At 49.7% G+C, this 17,153-nt stretch overlaps 1 protein-coding gene across 1 annotated transcript; it reads right to left on the bottom strand.

The window, feature by feature from the left end:
- Positions 1 to 410: 410 nt before the first annotated feature.
- LOC119391832 (neprilysin-1) lies at positions 411 to 2,819 on the bottom strand. The gene has a single exon (XM_037659481.1). It carries the CDS (start codon positions 2,817 to 2,819, stop codon positions 411 to 413), a length of 2,409 nt encoding a protein of 802 aa, XP_037515409.1.
- Positions 2,820 to 17,153: the final 14,334 nt, after the last annotated feature.

The raw sequence follows: 17,153 nt of genomic DNA on the forward strand, positions 1-17,153 counted from the left end.
CTTGAGCTGCATGAACTAGATACTTTCTTCACTACAGCTTCGCTTTATAGGCACGTGCGTGTTTGTTGCGCATTAATATTTATTCACCTCATTGCGTCATTATATTTAGGCGTATATCCTTTACAGTTCGTTTAAGATTTATATCTGTACGCAAGAAGCATCTATATCCCTGACAAGCTGAGCTGCAGCTTTTCTATAAGAGCTGACTATCACGGCTAAACCGCTACTGCTGCACTCCGTTGCTCTGGCAGAAGTGCAACGGCTCGCAGTAAACAGTGCCGAAATTTTGAGGACTAGTCTAAGTTGATATAGGCTCGAATGGAATATTGAATATCGGCAATGGTTTTAAGAGCAGCGAGGCACGTACCGTTTTAAATTCACATTTATTCACGTAACGCTAAGCATGCATCTTACGCAGCGGGAGCAGAACGTTTTTCCTTCCACACGATGCACCGCTTTGCAGGGTTCATAGGCGACCCGGGCTTGCAAGCGAACGCGTCCGAAAAAGCACGCAGGTTCTTCAACGGCACGTTTACGCGCCACGGAGCGGGCGTTATGTGGAACTTGCGCTGCTGCTGCCACAGGTCTTCGTCCCTGAAGTCGCAGAGGGCTGCCGCGAAGTTGTAGAAGAACATCTGGTCCATCGTCAGGGGACGTTCAGCTTCCTCGGCGCCATGAGGAGAAACGACGCTCACGTTACCGAGGTCGATCGCCGAATCCCTGTATAGTTGGAAGAGCGGGTAAGCCACCGCGTTGTCGAGAAAGTCGGTTTCTAAAGAACGCAGTCTGGCTCCCTCGGCCACAGGCGGCTGGTACTGGGACTGGAGGCAAGTGCTCACGTTCTCATACACGTCAAGTGTTCCGATGCTCCACCAAAAACGAGCCTGCGAGTCTGCGTCCACCGAGGAGCCGCTCCTGGCGAGCGCTTCCACGAGACCGCGAACCAGGTCCGCCGCGACCACGCCGTACACGACGGGGTGGACGACGTTGCTCATCTGACTGAGAAACGCTACGGTGGCATGCGGAATAACCAGGAGATTGCCCGTATGCTGGAGCTCGTAGCCCGTTCGAAAAGCAGTCAACGAGTAGCGGTTGTCGTAAGCGCGCGACGTGGCGCTACCCCAGGCATCCCAGTAGGTGGCCGAAGCGATCGAGTAGAAGAGGAATACAACGTGCGGAAGTGGCTGTTGGTCCCAAGAATGACTCGTGAAGTTGTCACTTCCAACTTCGTCTGATAATGGCAGTGGATTCGAACTGTTGAAAGCTGCATGGTTTCGCCGGTACAGCTCGTATTCCACCAGGTTACACTGGGCACCGAACTCGAAGCGCATGTTGCTCAATTTGCGCAACGCCGTGCCTTTGTCGAAGGAGTCTAGCCAGGAGCGTCCGGAGTCGACTAGTCCGGAGATCATGTGCCTGGACACGTTGAACAGATGCTCCAGCTGTGCGTCCATGTAACTGCGCGGTGTAGTGGCGAACTCCTTTCCTAGCGTGAGCTTGGCGGCTACGCCCACGCCGTACCTGAAGAGCTTCTCTACCAGCGACAGACAGGCCGTCTGCCGCTCGCCTAGGTCTGGCACGTCGTAGCTGTGAGAGAACTGGAGCAGGTATTCAGCGTCCTGGCCCAATACAGGAGCGAGTTCCACGATCGCTTTATACGCCATGTAGTTCGCAACTATCGCATCCCAGGCCCCCCCAAGGACAGAACCCAGGTTTCGGAAATATATGGGGTCGCTCACGAAGACCTTAGTGTCGTTACTGATGTTGGCGTTGGAGATAAGCGAGTTGAAGTAAACGAGCCAGTCCCAGTTGTCGGAGAGAACTAGATCATCGATCGACGCGTATTTCTCTCTAGGAGGCATCATGAGCTCATCTGCAGAGGCCAGCGAAAAGCTCTCTTGTCGCTTCTCCAGCTGCATTATCTTCCTCGCCGTCGATCGAGTATCGGCCGGGGTGGCGAGACTCAACGTCTTGGCGACGAAGTCGGTGTACATCGAATCGGTGGAGTCGACGAAGTTGGTCAGGAAACGTCGATACAGCGTGTCCGGAGCAGACAGGACAATGTCGAAGCTGCCAGTCTCACCCGGCTCTCTTCGGCGCAGCACTCTGACTTTAAACAGCGGCTGGAGCTGCAAGTGTCTGTCGCCGCCTGCCACGAGCTCGGCCAGCTTTCCTCTAGCGACGACCCTGACCGGCAGCCCACCGGCAAGACCCAAGACGTTGAACATCTCCTCAAGCTCCGCCGACATGTTCGTCCTCGGAGCCGTGCTGTTCTGGCAGGCGTCGCTGATCCACATCACGCGTGACAGGAAGTTATCCTCTATCGGACTGCCCTTCAGTTGGACGAAGTACCGGAAAAAGTGCTCCATGTCCGTCATTAGCTGCGCTGTGCCGAGTTCCGCGAATGGCCTTGTCGACCGACTTCCTACTCGGTACCAGCGCTGCGCATTGCAGGCGTGAGCATAAAAGTCGTCGCAGGGGTCCTTGGAGGGGTCCGCGGCGCGCAGGATATAGTCCCTGTTCCATTCGCAGAACCTGGACTCGCACGCACCGTCGGTGGCCAACTTAGACCTGGAGGCCTGGATGCGAATTTCGACGCGGCGCTCGTGCGACTCGTTCTTAGTGGAGACCGGACGAGGTTGAGCCGTGTACACGACGCCGGTGACTCCAAGCACGATCGTGCAACCAGCCGTTGAAAGCAGCACAATGGCAAAGGCTGGCACGGAGCTAACGCGGCCCTGCCCTGACCGCGATGCTGGTCGAGGAACACGAGCATCTCCCTCAGCACGCTGCCCCTGGCATTCGTCCTGGTGGTGCATGGCGGGCGTCCAGAAGGGTGAGAAGGCTGGTCGACGGAACGAAACCGAACGGCAAGCAGCGAGGGAAGCCACGAGATGGACTCACGGACCCGCGCGTGGCACGTTCCAGCCAGCGCAGTAAATACTGTCTTCTTCTTTGGTCCGTGCTGTAACCACTACAGCCCGTTTCATGGCCGATCCCCCGCGGTGCGTTGCGCCATATTACTGAGGAACAACTAACCAACCAGACATTACAAAGAAGGCAAAATGATTGTTTCATTCCTGCGATTCAACGTCAACGTCCAGTGGCCTCTACTTTACTGAGACGGCGTTGCCGCTGAAAACGTGGTATCGTAAATGAAGCAAAGTAGAAATTTTTGTGCGGCGAAGAACTTTTTGAAGCAAGAAACAGCGTTACTTCGCATTTTTTTAGTATATCTTATGGTCCATCGAACACATTTCTTGCACCCACTATGTACAAGGTGCCATAATATTGTTAATATAATTGTTGCAGTTTAACATCCAAACACCACGATATAATTATGAGGGACGCCGTAGTGCAGGGCTCCGGAAATTACGGCCACCTGGGGTTATTTAACGTGCACCTAAATCTAAATACACGGGCCTCAAGCATTTACGCCTCCATCGAAAATACGGCCGCCGCGGCCGGGATTTGATCCCGCTACGATCGGGTCACGTAGAAGGTGTCAAGAAATAGGTAGGTTTTACGGCGAAAGCTGTTATGAGATCAAACAAGGGCCGTTTTTTGCGCCGTAGTTGTCCACCGCAGCCGGTGTCTGTCCATAACCACTATCGCTCGAAATAGGAAACAAAACCAAAATAACAAAAAACTTCCAGGATGAAACAAGGTTCGAACCTGGGCCCTCTGCGTTGGAAGCCCAGTATTCTACCTCAGGGCCATGCTGGTGCTTGAAATTTCTTTGCAAAAAGACCCTATACAGGCTTCATGTCGACAAGGAACCATATTAACATATGCCATGTAGCGTGTTAGAAGAGTAAAATAACAACCAAGCGTCACACAACGCGAATTCTGTAACCAGGCGTCACAAAATGCGAATTGCGCAACGAGTGGGTTGTTGAATGCTTCCAACCCATTACAGAGGGCTCTGCCATAATTCTTCATCGTCATTAGCCACAGCATCAACAAAGTGCACATAATGCCTTACAGGTGTGTAGCAGGTACCACGGTTCTCCGCAGAATGACGAAAAGTTGCATAGTGGCTGCTTCTCTACTTCACAAAAATTATGATGATTTATAGAGTAGTGGGTTCCTCGAAAATGCACTTATATTGGTTGCCAAGGAAGCCCATAAGGCTCCCATGATCCATTTCTTCGGGGTTTCAATAACGTTAGTTCACTCTCTCTATCTCTTTCTCACGTTTACGTGTGTTATAAAGCGTGGTGGGAGTGTGACACAATGACCGGGCGTCACACAATGCAAATAAGTAACTAGTGGGTCCTTTAAAGCTTCCAACCCATTACAAAAGGCTCAGTCATAATTTTTCATCGTCATCAGCCGTCGCATCAAGAAACTGCACATAATGATTTACAGATGGTACCTCGCTTCTCCGCTGAATGACGAGTAATGTCGTTGTGGGTGCTTCCCAACTTCACAAAAATTCTGATTTGTGGCGTAGTGGGTACGTTGCTAGTGTGCTTGTATTAGTAGCCACAAGAGGGTTTATAACGGGCTCTATAAATGCCGCTCTTCGAGCTTTCGCTGTAACTGTGCTGCGCTTTCCGCGCGTGCCTGGCATTTTTAATTACCATTCACTTGGAAGTAATGCATGAAGTAATTACATGAACGCATTCTTTGAAGGCAGTTTGACAATTACAAGCAATTCATGGAGTAATTAAATGTAATTCAATGAAGAGATGAAAAAGTTTCGAACGCGGAGCGTCGCTGGAGCCGACGTTTCGACAAGCGGGCTTGTCATCTTTAAGCCTTGAAGAAGACAAGTGCGCTCGTCAAAATGTCGGCTCCAGTGAAAACCCGCGTTCGCAAATTTTTCATCTCCCCAAGCTTCCATCTTCCCCTGAACTTCCGCCTTTTTAAGTAATTAAATGAAGACATTACCGTTAAGTGAAGGCAGTTCGGCGAACGCATTCGCGGGCAAGTGTGTTTTGCAGCGACTTAGAGCATCACTGAAGTGTTCCCGTGTGACAGCGCCGAAATGACACCAGGCGGCAAAGCGCACTAGCTCAAAGTGCACGCGAAACGGTGGCGGTGTAATCGACGGCACTCGAAGCCGACCGGTATGGTTACGCAAGACCATTGACTTCCAGTGGTGTATTTTGTTGCCTTCCGCTCGGTGGGATTCTGTTTCTCGAGCGTTCTCCTATGAATGCAGCCACTTGAATCTGTGAGTTCAGAGCAATGTCTCAATCAGTGCTACGCGTCGGGGTGCAGCACAGGATACGCCGGAACAAACAGCGCGAGGAAGCTGTCGTTTTTCAAGGCACCTGCAGACCAGGAACAGTGATACACTTAGGAAACAAACCTGCATAGAGCAGTGCAAGCCACTAACCACAGACTGCGCGGTATGCGAACCACACTTCGAGCAGCTCTCAGTTGTCGGGAGCAACGTGTGCACGGCATAAGCGCTGAGGAAGTTGCATTCCATGTGGGACGCCAGGCCTACTCAATGACGCAGTCCCCGTAATTTTGCCTCGTCTGCCAGCTTACTTATGCAAGCAGCCCACTTCCAAGAGGAACGAGCGAGAAGGGAAGGGGAGGGTGATGACCAAGTCCGACTACGGAATAAGGCACAAGGGCAGCTTGCGTAGGCGACAGAGGTTAACGTACCAACTGGTGGCAATGCGGTCTATGCGGCAAAGAGTGTCGCCGCGGTGATGAAAATCAATGAAACTGGGGAGCGCTGGACTCTACATGAAGTTCACGACGCAGACAGAGTATGCTTTCCCGAACACGAAGGAACATTTCCGTGCAGTGATGGCCTTATTATGATGTTTGCATCACTGGTTGACTGCTGGACTGAGGTTATTTGTGTTTTCGGGAGCAACGCGAACGTGAAGGGCCTATTGGCCGAAATTGCTCTTGAGTCCACAGATTTAGCAGAAACGGTGGGCTTCATTGTGGACAACGTAACATGGGATGCAGCCATGTGGAACCGAAAAAATGTGGTGCTTGTTTAAAATCCGAGCTTCTTTGAAAGATGTGGTCTGCAAGAAGCCGCGTTATATGACAGCAGTCGATTCTTACATTTTGTTTTCGTATTTCTCATACCGTCAAAGACGTTCTAAACAGGCTTCTCACAACGACTTTTGACAAACCTGGCAGTGCAGTTTTCATGCAGTTTGCAGGAGAAGCTCTCAAACTGGATAGTATACTGCTGTCAAAAAAGAAAGCAGTGTTTGGGATAACCAGCGTGCACATAAGCCCCAACTATTTCGAAAAAAAAAAAAAACGCCAGGCCTGCGAGCAACACCCAGCACAGTCACAGCGCAAGCTGGACGAGAGAGACAGAGAGGCGTAACTTTATTTTTGAAGGCGGGGGCCAGGAAACTAGCCCTACCGGAGCCCCCCTTCCTCAGGCGGCGGCCATACCTCGAGTTTTGGCAGCGTCTTCGGCCAGCCGGACTGCCCAGAGTTGGTCCTCCGGGCATGCGCTCCTCGGGAGTGGTTATCTTAAAACTCCACGAGTGGCCTTTCTAGAGCCCGTTGCAAACTCTCTAGGGGCAACTACTGCAAATACAATTGCAAGATACCCACTAAGCCATAAATCATCGTAATTTTGCCAAGAAGAGAAGCCAATTAGGGAATAAAGTGAACCAGAATGCTCTCTACCCTTATTCTACATTTTGAGGAGAACCGAGGAACCCAGTACGCTTTTGTCAGGCGTTATGTGCACTTTGTTGATGCTTTGGCTGATGACGATGAATAATTATGGCTGAGCCATTTGTAATGGGTGGGCTGCTTTAACCCACCCAGTCGTTGCGCAATTCGCATTGTGTGACGCCTGTAAAAATTGCGGACCAGCTATGCATTCCACTTGTTAGGGCACGGTCGTTCGTGAGCATTTCTTCGCAGCGAAAGATGTTATAAGAACACAACAGCCGATTTTGGAGGCGTAGTTTTACCTCAATTTCATCAGCGAACGGTTTAAATCACCCTCTCTAACTCGCGAGTAGGCTGTTAGCAATACTCTCAGGTTTTTTGACATAGCTTTCACTTTTCACAAACGCCGTACCTCCTGGGTTTACCAACCAAGGAGCAATAAACGAATGCTTCCGTACCGTTCCGCCCATAAAAAGATTCGTAAAAGCAAGTATTGTTCATCCATGCTTCCGCAAAGGATTAGAAAAGTCGTGCCCACACTTAATTGCATCTATTCTTAAGGAACACTAAATAGAAAAAGAATTTTTCTCATATTAGTAAACTACTTTTTCACAATTGCGAAACGAGTATGCTTGCCGCGAAAAGACGCTCGTAAGCGAGAAAACGCGCCGAAAGAAAATTCGAGTGGTGACGCCACCTTGAAATTCCCGCACCAAACGCCTTGACGCCACAGATTTTGACGGCATCCATTGGGTTCAACGCAGTTGTTAATCAGTAAAAATGAAGTACATTGTCCTGTGAGGGTGCCATAGACTTAACATGCCAAGTTTCAGGAAATTTTGTTGAGCCAATGTCGCCAAGATACGAAAAATAGACTTTGAAATCCGTGACGTCAGCGCAAAATTTAAAAATGACATATTTATCTAGATTTTTTTTCCTTTATTATGAGAGGTCCGTTGGGGGGCGCTGACCAGCGCGGACGTCTCCGCATCGGCTCTGAATCTTTTGCTTTTTTCGGGTTTTTTTATGGAGTTTTCAACCCAGTTCTCTGCTCTGCATCTGTGTATATGGGAGGTTTTGCGCACGTGGATATCCGATTTCTGGACTTTGGGTGCGTATTTGCCATTTTTCGACCGTTTTTCTGATCGGAACGCCGCGGAAGAGGGCTAGCCCTAACATTAGGCTTAGCGGCTTAGCCGCTTCGCCGCCGTCAGTTAGGCCTAGTGACGAGTAGGGCAGTTGCTCGCCGCTTTCCCGAGAAGATGCAAGTTGAAGTAGAAGGCGAAATGATCGAGGAAGAGGAACTCAGCGATGCGGGCTGGAATTTTGTGCGCGGCAGGTCTTTACAGCAAAGAATCGGCGGGCACGAACCCGACGAAGGTTCTAGAAGATATGGCGGCGGTTCTGGCGCGACTTCCCGCCGCGGCCGTTCAACACTAAAAAAACAGATTATTGCGTCCTCTCGCATGCCCGACTTGCCGGAAGATCACCAACGGATCGTCATACGACCGCGGGATGGTTTGGATCTCAGAAAAGCAGGACACTGCAAAGTTGCAGAGGCAATCATGGCCGCTGCGAAGATCACTTACGACGCTACGGGAGAAGACATAGTCTGCCCCAACGTTACACAAAATATCGTCGTGGTTAGTACGCCGCTGGAGGAGCACGCGAAGAACTACGTGCGCATTAAGCAAATCAAGGTTGGAGAGAAAGTGTACAACGTCAACGCCTACTACTCCGCTGGTGACGGCTACTGCAAGGGTGTTATTCGGAACGTGGACCGGGAAATCGCCGAGAAGGAACTCAACACTATGATTGTGCATTCCGGGAATCCGACAGCCATGCAAGCCAAACGCATAAAGGACACTGGTTCCGTGGTCATCGTATTTGAAGGCTATGAAGTTCCGAATCACATCAAGTTTGGAGGTGTTCTTCTCAAGTGCTACCTGTATAGGCGGCAGGTGGATGTGTGCTACATATGCGCAAAAGTAGGCCATCGAGCGGATGTATGCCCGACGCCGGAGAAGAAAACCTGTCGTGGATGCGGGGTGGAAAATCCCATCACGGACTCACACGAGTGTAAAGCGAAGTGCAAGCTATGCGGAAAGGGTCACCCAACGGGTGATCGGACTTGTAAGCAGCGCTATCAGACTCCTTTCATCGTGAGACAGCGACGAAGAGAACGGATTGAAGAGTCAAGACGGGAACGACAGCTTCCCGGAAGATTTGACGATTTTTCTCGCATCGAAGAGCGGGGCGACCAACGGCGGAGCCATGGCTCTACCCATCGCTCAGAGTCCGCTGGCCCTAGGTCACAATCCGGCTCAAGGCCTGGTCATCTCCCGCCGCAAACAACATGGGCGCAGAAGGCTGGTGGTGTGAAAACACAGCAGGTAAGTGGGGGTAGTCCTACATGGCAGCCGGGTAGTGAGGAACTTAAACAGATGAGAGAGGAGAATTCTCTTCTAAAGGAGATGGTAATGACACTTAAAGAGGAGATCGGAACGCTGAGGAAAGCTCTGGAGGCTACTACTAAGTCGGCTCCTGTTGCTATGGAGACTTCGGCAGGACCTGTAGGTCGCAAACGCAAAGCGGTAGGTGATGTAGCTGTTTCGGACAAGGACGGTTTTGAATCGTTTCGGGAGACTATGGAGAAGTCGCTATCGGAGATCACGAACATACTCCAACAGCTTCGAGTAGACGTAGCGGAGCTCAATAAGCAGAGCGCTGATCACGGTAAACGACTTCGAGCATTGGAGACTAGGACTGATGAGGTCCAAGTAGTTACACCGCAGGAAAAGGACGCACGCCGCATCACCCTTCGCCACAGTCAAAGGCTGGGGCGGATGGAAACGCAAAATTTGGCAGCGAAAATGGCGGGGCAAAATAAGCAGCACCCGGCACTCCGCGTGTGGCAGTGGAACTGCTGGGGGTTTCAAAGAAAAAAGGCGGCATTGTGCCAATTTATTAGAGCTAGAGAAGGCAAGCCACATGTCCTGTTGCTGCAGGAGACTCTCCTAGAGGGGATTACCCTCTCTGGGTATGAGACTTTCAGCCGCAAATCGGATGACGGCAGGGGGATAGCAGTGTGCGTTTCCAAGCAAATCTCGGTTCTCGTACATCACGATCTTGACAAGCGATTTAAATCAGAATATCAGTGCATTGAGCTTCTCCCCGGGAGACGACTGCTCAAGGGGTTGCTAATTTTACATGTTTACAGTTCCCCGAAACGTTCGAAGGACCGCTTTTATGCCCTTATTTCAAAGGCTATGAGTCTCGCGAACCGCGGGAAGATTCCGCTTTTGGTGTCTGGAGATTTTAACGCGCCACACACTGCGTGGGGGTATCCAAGAACTACAACGAAGGGCGACTCACTCACGCATGACTTGGGCATGTATATGCTGACTGATCCCCGTTATCCGTCGCGAATAGGAAATTCAGTTTGTAGGGACACTACGCCTTATTTGACTTTTACAAATTTTCAGGATCACTGCGAGTGGATTAATTTATATGAAGAATTAGGTAGCGACCATTATATACTAGAAACTACGCTGTCGGCAACTGTCGCAGCCAGCAGGAAATACACTATAGTAGACTTGGATCTTTTCCGCGATATTCGTAAAGATAGGGGCTGCTGGGAGAATTTTGCAGATTAGAAACAAAACTTATCTAGCGCAGTTAAGAGGGCCACAAAGGTCATCGAGACGCAACCAGAGATTGGGACCATGGATAGCAAACTTGCTCACCTCTTCGAGGCCAGAAATGGCCTTAGGGAGCGCTGGAAACAGAACAAGCTCAATCGGCGGTTAAGGCGAAGGATTGCTGAAATTAACAGGGAGATCGAGACTTACTCCATGCAGCTTGAGAGAGCGCGATTGGTGGAGACATGCAACATGGTAGATGGACAAATGCGTGTTGGGGGGAAATGTAACTTACTCAAACATCTGATGGAGCCCGAAAAAAAGCAAGGGTAGTCAGTGCCGGGTGGTCGACCGCATAGTCAACGCGGCTCTCAGAGATAGCTCAGAAAAGGAGGTTTGCGACATGCTTGCAGGCAAGTATTTGCCGCTTAGAGGGATGGATCCCACCCTTTCCAAGCCCCCCCTCTATAGTGGGCGGATGCAATCCAAGCTTGATGAGAATATCACGACAGCTGAAGTTCGGATGGCGCTAATGGATCTCAATGGCAGGTCGGCACCCGGGGCTGACCAGGTCACTAACAAGACTCTGAGGAACCTTGATGACGCCTCAATTGACATTCTCACCGACCTTTTTAACAAACACTGGGATGATGGCACGTTCCCCGAGGAATGGAGAGATGCGGATGTGATCCTCATCCCTAAACCGGGCAAAAAGCCCAGCCTTGACAGCCTCCGCCCCATCTCACTTACATCTTGTGTTGGAAAGGTCTATGAGCATGTCTTGAATAATAGGTTCTGTGCGTTTATCGAGGATGAGGGTCTCCTCTCTCCGAATATGGTGGGTTTCCGTCCACATCTCTCAACGCAGGATGTGATGCTTCTCCTTAAGTCTCACATCATTGACGACAGCACTCGCGATGCCAGGGCCATACTTGGTCTCGATCTGGCTGAGGCGTTTGATCACATATCTCATGCCCACATATTGGAATCCATAAATGACATGAACCTGGGTGCGCGAATTTATAATTTTGCCGCTGCTTTTCTCAGTGAGCGAACGGCTACTCTTAAGTTGGGGGAGCTGAAATCAGAACGCGACGAATTAGGTTCACGTGGAACCCCTCAGGGGGCAGTCGTCTCCCCGCTTCTTTTCGATATTGGCATGACTCGCCTTGCTCGCGAACTGGACGAACTCGAGGGGTTGGAAAGTGCGCTAAGCGGATGACATCACGGTGTGGGTCCGAGGCGGTGCCATAGGGCGCCTTGAGGACAGATTGCAGGAGGCGGTCAACACGGTTGAAAGAAACATCAGTCGTATGTCTTTAAAGCTTTCAAGTAGTAAATCGGAGCTATTATTATACAGGCCCACCAGACAAGGACGGCGACCTAAGGACTGGGTCCCCCCTGAGCAGGTGGATGTGACAATATTGACTGCTAGTGGGGCTAGAATTCCCAAGGTTAGCTGTATCAGGATATTAGGCATGCTCATTTCAGCGGATGGGACGTAACACGGAAACTTTACGTAGATTAGAGCAACATACTGCGGCTACGCTTCGCCTCATTATTAGAGTTTCTGACAGGAAAGGCGGCATGAAGGAGGACAATCTTCTTCGCCTCTTTCATGCCTTCCTCATAAGTCACGCTCATTATGTTGCGTCTATGCATCATCGGCTCGCTGCAGAAAGGGAGAAGCTCAATGCACTGATCCGTAAAACTGTTAAAAGGGCACTCGGCCTTCCAATCCGAACTAACACGGAGGGGCTGTTAGCATTAGGAATTCACAACACGTTGGATGAAATTGTAGAGGCTCAACGCACGGCGCAGATCTCTCGCCTCTCGGTCACCCAGGCGGGTCGGGAGATTTTGGCACGTGCCGGAATTTCTACAATACTGCAGGAAGAGCGGATGACTTCTCTTGACTTGACGCCGTTAGACAGGCACTCGTAGTTTATTCTATTGCTAGGAATATGCACCCTCAATTTAACGTCGCAAGGAGAAGGGCTAGAGTCTAAAAATTTTGGAGCAGGTGCACTCGAAGTCGGGATCGTCGACCTTCACGGACGCTGCGCGTGCGGATAGGAATCGTTATGTGGCCGTTGCGGTCTCTGAGCGAGGTACAGTAATGTTGGCATGCTCTGTCAAGGCAACCTCTCCGGCAATAGCTGAACAGGTATCCATCGCACTAGGGCTTTTGGACTCATCCCGTGTTCACATCTATTCTGATTCCCGTTCGGCGGTTAGAGCCTTCGCCTCTGGCAGGGTCTCCCCACATGTTAGGTAGGACCATCACTCCACACGAGATCATTTGGTTCCCGGCCCATATGGGCTCCACGATCGGCGGCATCACCAACTCCAACGAATTGGCCCACGCCCGGGCGCGAGGACTTGCCTTCCGCGCGGGGCTTCAGCGGCCCTGGCACGTTGGAACGCTCCGCCCCGCCCGGGGCCGATCCTCTGGATGGGGGTGCGGCTGATCGAGGGTCGCGGGATGTTCTAGCGACATTTAACGAAGTCACTTCACATTATCGTTTGAGTCGTAGGGTCTTTCCTCCACCCCATTCGCATCTTACCAGAGGACAAGAAGTCACGCTCAGACTACTACAGACAGGGGTTTGCCCCTGCCCAGCTAATCTATCTATTTATATGGATATATCTCTTGACTGCCCGGACTGTGGATGTGTGTGTACATTTGAGCACATGATGTGGGACTGCCCCCTCAAGGCGCAAATCATCCCAAGACAAGGGTTTTATTCCGCCATCAAAAGTACGGATCGTCACCGTCAGCTTCGGGCAATCCAAGGGGCCCACGATGCCGCTTAAAAGATTTTGGTATGTATGCTTAAAAGATTTTGGTTCACGGGTGCATGAATCCTACACCTTACTTCGTAAACATTCCTTACTGCACTTGGTTGGTCCTGTATCTGCCTTTGATTTTTGTTTTGCCTGTTTTTGTGATGTGAAATGTATCATGTAATATATATGCGTGTTTGTCTGCACATGATATCCTTTTTTTTTTAATAATAATTATTTGTGGGAATTCACGTCCCAAAACCACGATATCATTATGAGAGACGCCGTAGTGGAGGGCTCCCGAAATTTCGACCATCTGTTGTTCTTTAACGTGCACGGGCCTCTGGCATTTCGCCTCCATCGAAATGGGGCCTCTGTGTCCGGTATTCGATCAGCGATCTTCGGGTCAGCAGTCGAGCACCATAACCACTAGAAAACCACGGCGGGTTCTTGTTTTCTATATTCTTTTCCGTGGTTTAAGTACGTCTTCTGTGTCGGCTGATGCCCACGTGTATATGTGTGCAGTTAGATCTTTTTTATTCTTCACTGTTTCTGTGTTTCAAGGTTGCCTTTTTGCCCTGTCCTAAATAAATACGCAGTTTCTGTTTTATTGCGATTGCAATTATATGGACAGTCTCGACGGGTTTTTGCCGTCACCGTCGCCGTCATGTTCTTCCCGTATGAAGTCCAAATCGATAAAATCCGCCCGCGCATCGTATGTTCTACCGCGGCTAAGAGCGCGCGAGCGGGGGCGACGAAAGCGGTCGAAGCACCGTCGCTCGAGGGATGCATGCGATAATATCACCCCGCTCGTGAGGCCTGCCGTCGAAGCAGACAGGAAACGCCTCACCCATCTTTAACGAGCATGAAAAAAGAGGCGAAGACGCGAGGGGGGGGGGGGGGGGAATTCGAAATTTGAATCTAAGGGCGCGGTCGCGATCGCTGGCGCGCGCGCTATCTCGAAAGCCATTGCAGCGGGCGGCTCGTATACCCTTCTACGTACTGCGCTCTCAACGCGAAGTGACTATGCGAAGAGCATCGCTCCCTGGAGCGGCCGTATTCTCTTACACCAGCGTTTTGTAGTTACGCGAGGTCGGATAAAAAACAGTTAGCTGCCAGCCTCACTTTATGTAACACTACAATTTGTTGCTATCGCATTCATTGCTTCGCCCTTGCGGTCAAACTGGGACTTTTTTTAAATCATGCACGATCACTGTGAAGGGACTAGTGGCAGGCCTTAGCAAATTATGCCATGGAGCACTTTATTTGTGTTATTATTTCTGTCAGCGCAGTATCAACGCGCACAAATAAATGACCTGTACGCTGGATAGGGGAACGGCAGGCGTTTACACACACACACACACACACACACACACACACACACACACACACACACACACGCACACACACACACACACACGCACACGCACACACACACACACACACATTAAGTATTTAAGTTCTTTGAGCAAGCATAATTTATTTATTTATTAATAGTGTAAGTCATGAAGGTTCATACAGGAGTGCGCATACAAACAGTACTCGCGAAGCTTCTGTAACAAGGAGACGTATGAAAACAAGAAGACGGGGCAGCATTGTGTGCAGTACACACGCTACGTCGGTAAAAAAAGATAAAAGAAACAAAGTCAAGTTGTACAATGAGTAACTCATGGAAAACCAGTTAATACAATAAAAACTCACAGGGTCCCTTGTGCATTCAGTTAAGACGACTCGAAGGAGAAAGCCAGCTTCTTCTTCTCAGTTTTTTGCGCACCTAGCGTGGTTTTGCATTGCCTCCAAGATTGGCGGAACCTCACCTGGTTTCGCACTGCCTCCGTGATCTGCCGACTTTTGACCAAGCTGCGATATCATGTGATAACGGCATCATGTGACGTCACGCCAAAATTTGTGACGTCATGATGACGTCATTAGCGACATCAAGTGACAATGATTTTTTTTCATCCCTCGTCCCCGACGCTGCGGTACGCTGACGTCGTAGACGCGGGACGCCGACGGTCAAATTTCGCGTTTGATAAGGCATTTAAGGCTTTCGCCCTTAAAAAACGTCCGCCTCGGTGGTATAAGTGGCTACGGTGCTCGGCTGCTGACCCGAAAGTCACGGGTTCGATCCCAGCCGCGGCGGTTGCATTTCGGTGGAGGCGAAATGCTAGAGGCCCGTGTACTGTGCGACGTCAGTGCAGGTTAAAGAACACAACATGGTCAAAATTCATGGAGCCCTCCACTACGGCGTGCCTCATGATCATATCGTGGTTTTGGCACGTCAAACCCTAGATAATATTATTAATTAAAGAGACAAATGAACAATCCAATGGATCTGCTGCACAAAATGCAAAACAGTATTGGAAACACTCAATAACACGGCCATTCAAAAAAGAGCAAAACTACGGAAAAAGAAACTGAAGATACAAAAAAGAAGGAAAAACGCACAGCTAGATACTGCGCGTATGCAAAACTTTATTCCATACTACACAACAACGTATTCATCATTTTGATAAGGACTCAAGGTGCAACTCGAGTGCTGATACAATAGCGGCCACAGATTGTGAGCAAGAAATGTCATCAATAATAATGATGAAGAAGGTTTCATTCCACTTTAGCTGGATATTTGCACCATACTGCCCCTCGGCCTTTTATTCTGTGTACAATATGTGGGATCCCATTTATAATAAACGAGTAAATTGCTTGTGAACTTGGCAAAATAAAAAATAGGCCACCTTAATCGCGCTTCGGTAGCTTCGCAACACTAAAATGTATGTGTTGAGATACATATACTGCAGCTGCTGCTGACATGTATATAAATACTTTAAACGCTTATTTGTGTATTTGGAATGCAGAGTTTACCAGAAAATTGAGTAAGGCTTTAGACCGATCTCTGTCGTTTCCGACGTAAGGAAGAGGATTCGTTTTCAACATAACGGAGTCTGCGTGTATACCTCTAGCGCATAACACATGCACAGGCCGTCAGCTTACATGAATTACATGTCATATGGTGGTTTTGGGACGTTAAACCCCAGATATTATTATTATTGTGATGAATTACATGTTCCCTTAATAAACATTTAGGCAACAGCAGCACTAAAGGCTGCCCAAACTCCAAAAAAAGAAAAGAAAAAGAAAAAGCCCGCTAGCGTGGACTTATTTCCGGACGTATTGGCGCACCGCAAGCGCACTGTGTAGCGCGTTTCGCATGCTGCCGCGCTGCGGCGGGAGGCGCAATGGCGGCCGTCGTCCCGGTGCGCACCAAGGCGATTTCATGAAGACGCCATGAGATGTACTATAGTGCCTAGAATATAAATGTACGGACTTTAGATGTACAACGTTGCGCGTCCACATGGTGAGAATTTTATTACTTTTATTATTCATTTATTTGCCAAATACTGTCAGCCTTTCACAGGCCGTTACAGGGAGTGGGTCGAAAGGTGCACATAGAAGTACAGTGCACAATAAATCAAACAAGACATTAATAATGACAACCAAAACAACAAGCAATGCATATACCTCGTAATCAGGCGAAGAAAAAGAATATACAAAAAAATACCGCTATGCTATAGCGTACAAAAATATTCTTCTACCCTTTCCACAAAGCTGTCTACGCTATTCATGCCAATAATTTCTTGCGGCAACGCGTTCCATATTTCAATGGAAGCCGTAAAGAATGAAAATTTGAATGTGTCGCAGCGTGTGACGTATTGCCTGATGTGCTTATCATGGCACTTTCTACGGCAGTGACGATGCGGTGGTTTCAAGGGCTCGTGCTTATCTATATTTAGGCGATCATTATAAAGCAAGAAACAACATTTCACCGCTGACACCCGCCGCCGGCAGACCCGCCACGGTGGTCTAGTGGTTAGGGCGCTCGACTGCTGACCCGAAAGTCGCGGGATCGAATCCCGGCCGCGGCGGCTGCGTTTTCGATGGAGGCGAAAATGTTTGAGGCCCGTGTACTTAGAGTTAGGTCCGCGTTAAAAAACCCCAGGTGGTCGAAATTTCCGGAGCCCTCCACTACGGCGTCTCTCATAATCATATGGTGGTTTTGGGACGTTAAACCCCAGATATTATTAATACCCGCCGCCGGCAGGCTAGTGT

This window comes from Rhipicephalus sanguineus, chromosome 4 (assembly GCF_013339695.2).
Source record: "Rhipicephalus sanguineus isolate Rsan-2018 chromosome 4, BIME_Rsan_1.4, whole genome shotgun sequence".
In the NCBI taxonomy this organism is placed as follows: Eukaryota; Metazoa; Arthropoda; class Arachnida; order Ixodida; family Ixodidae; genus Rhipicephalus; species Rhipicephalus sanguineus.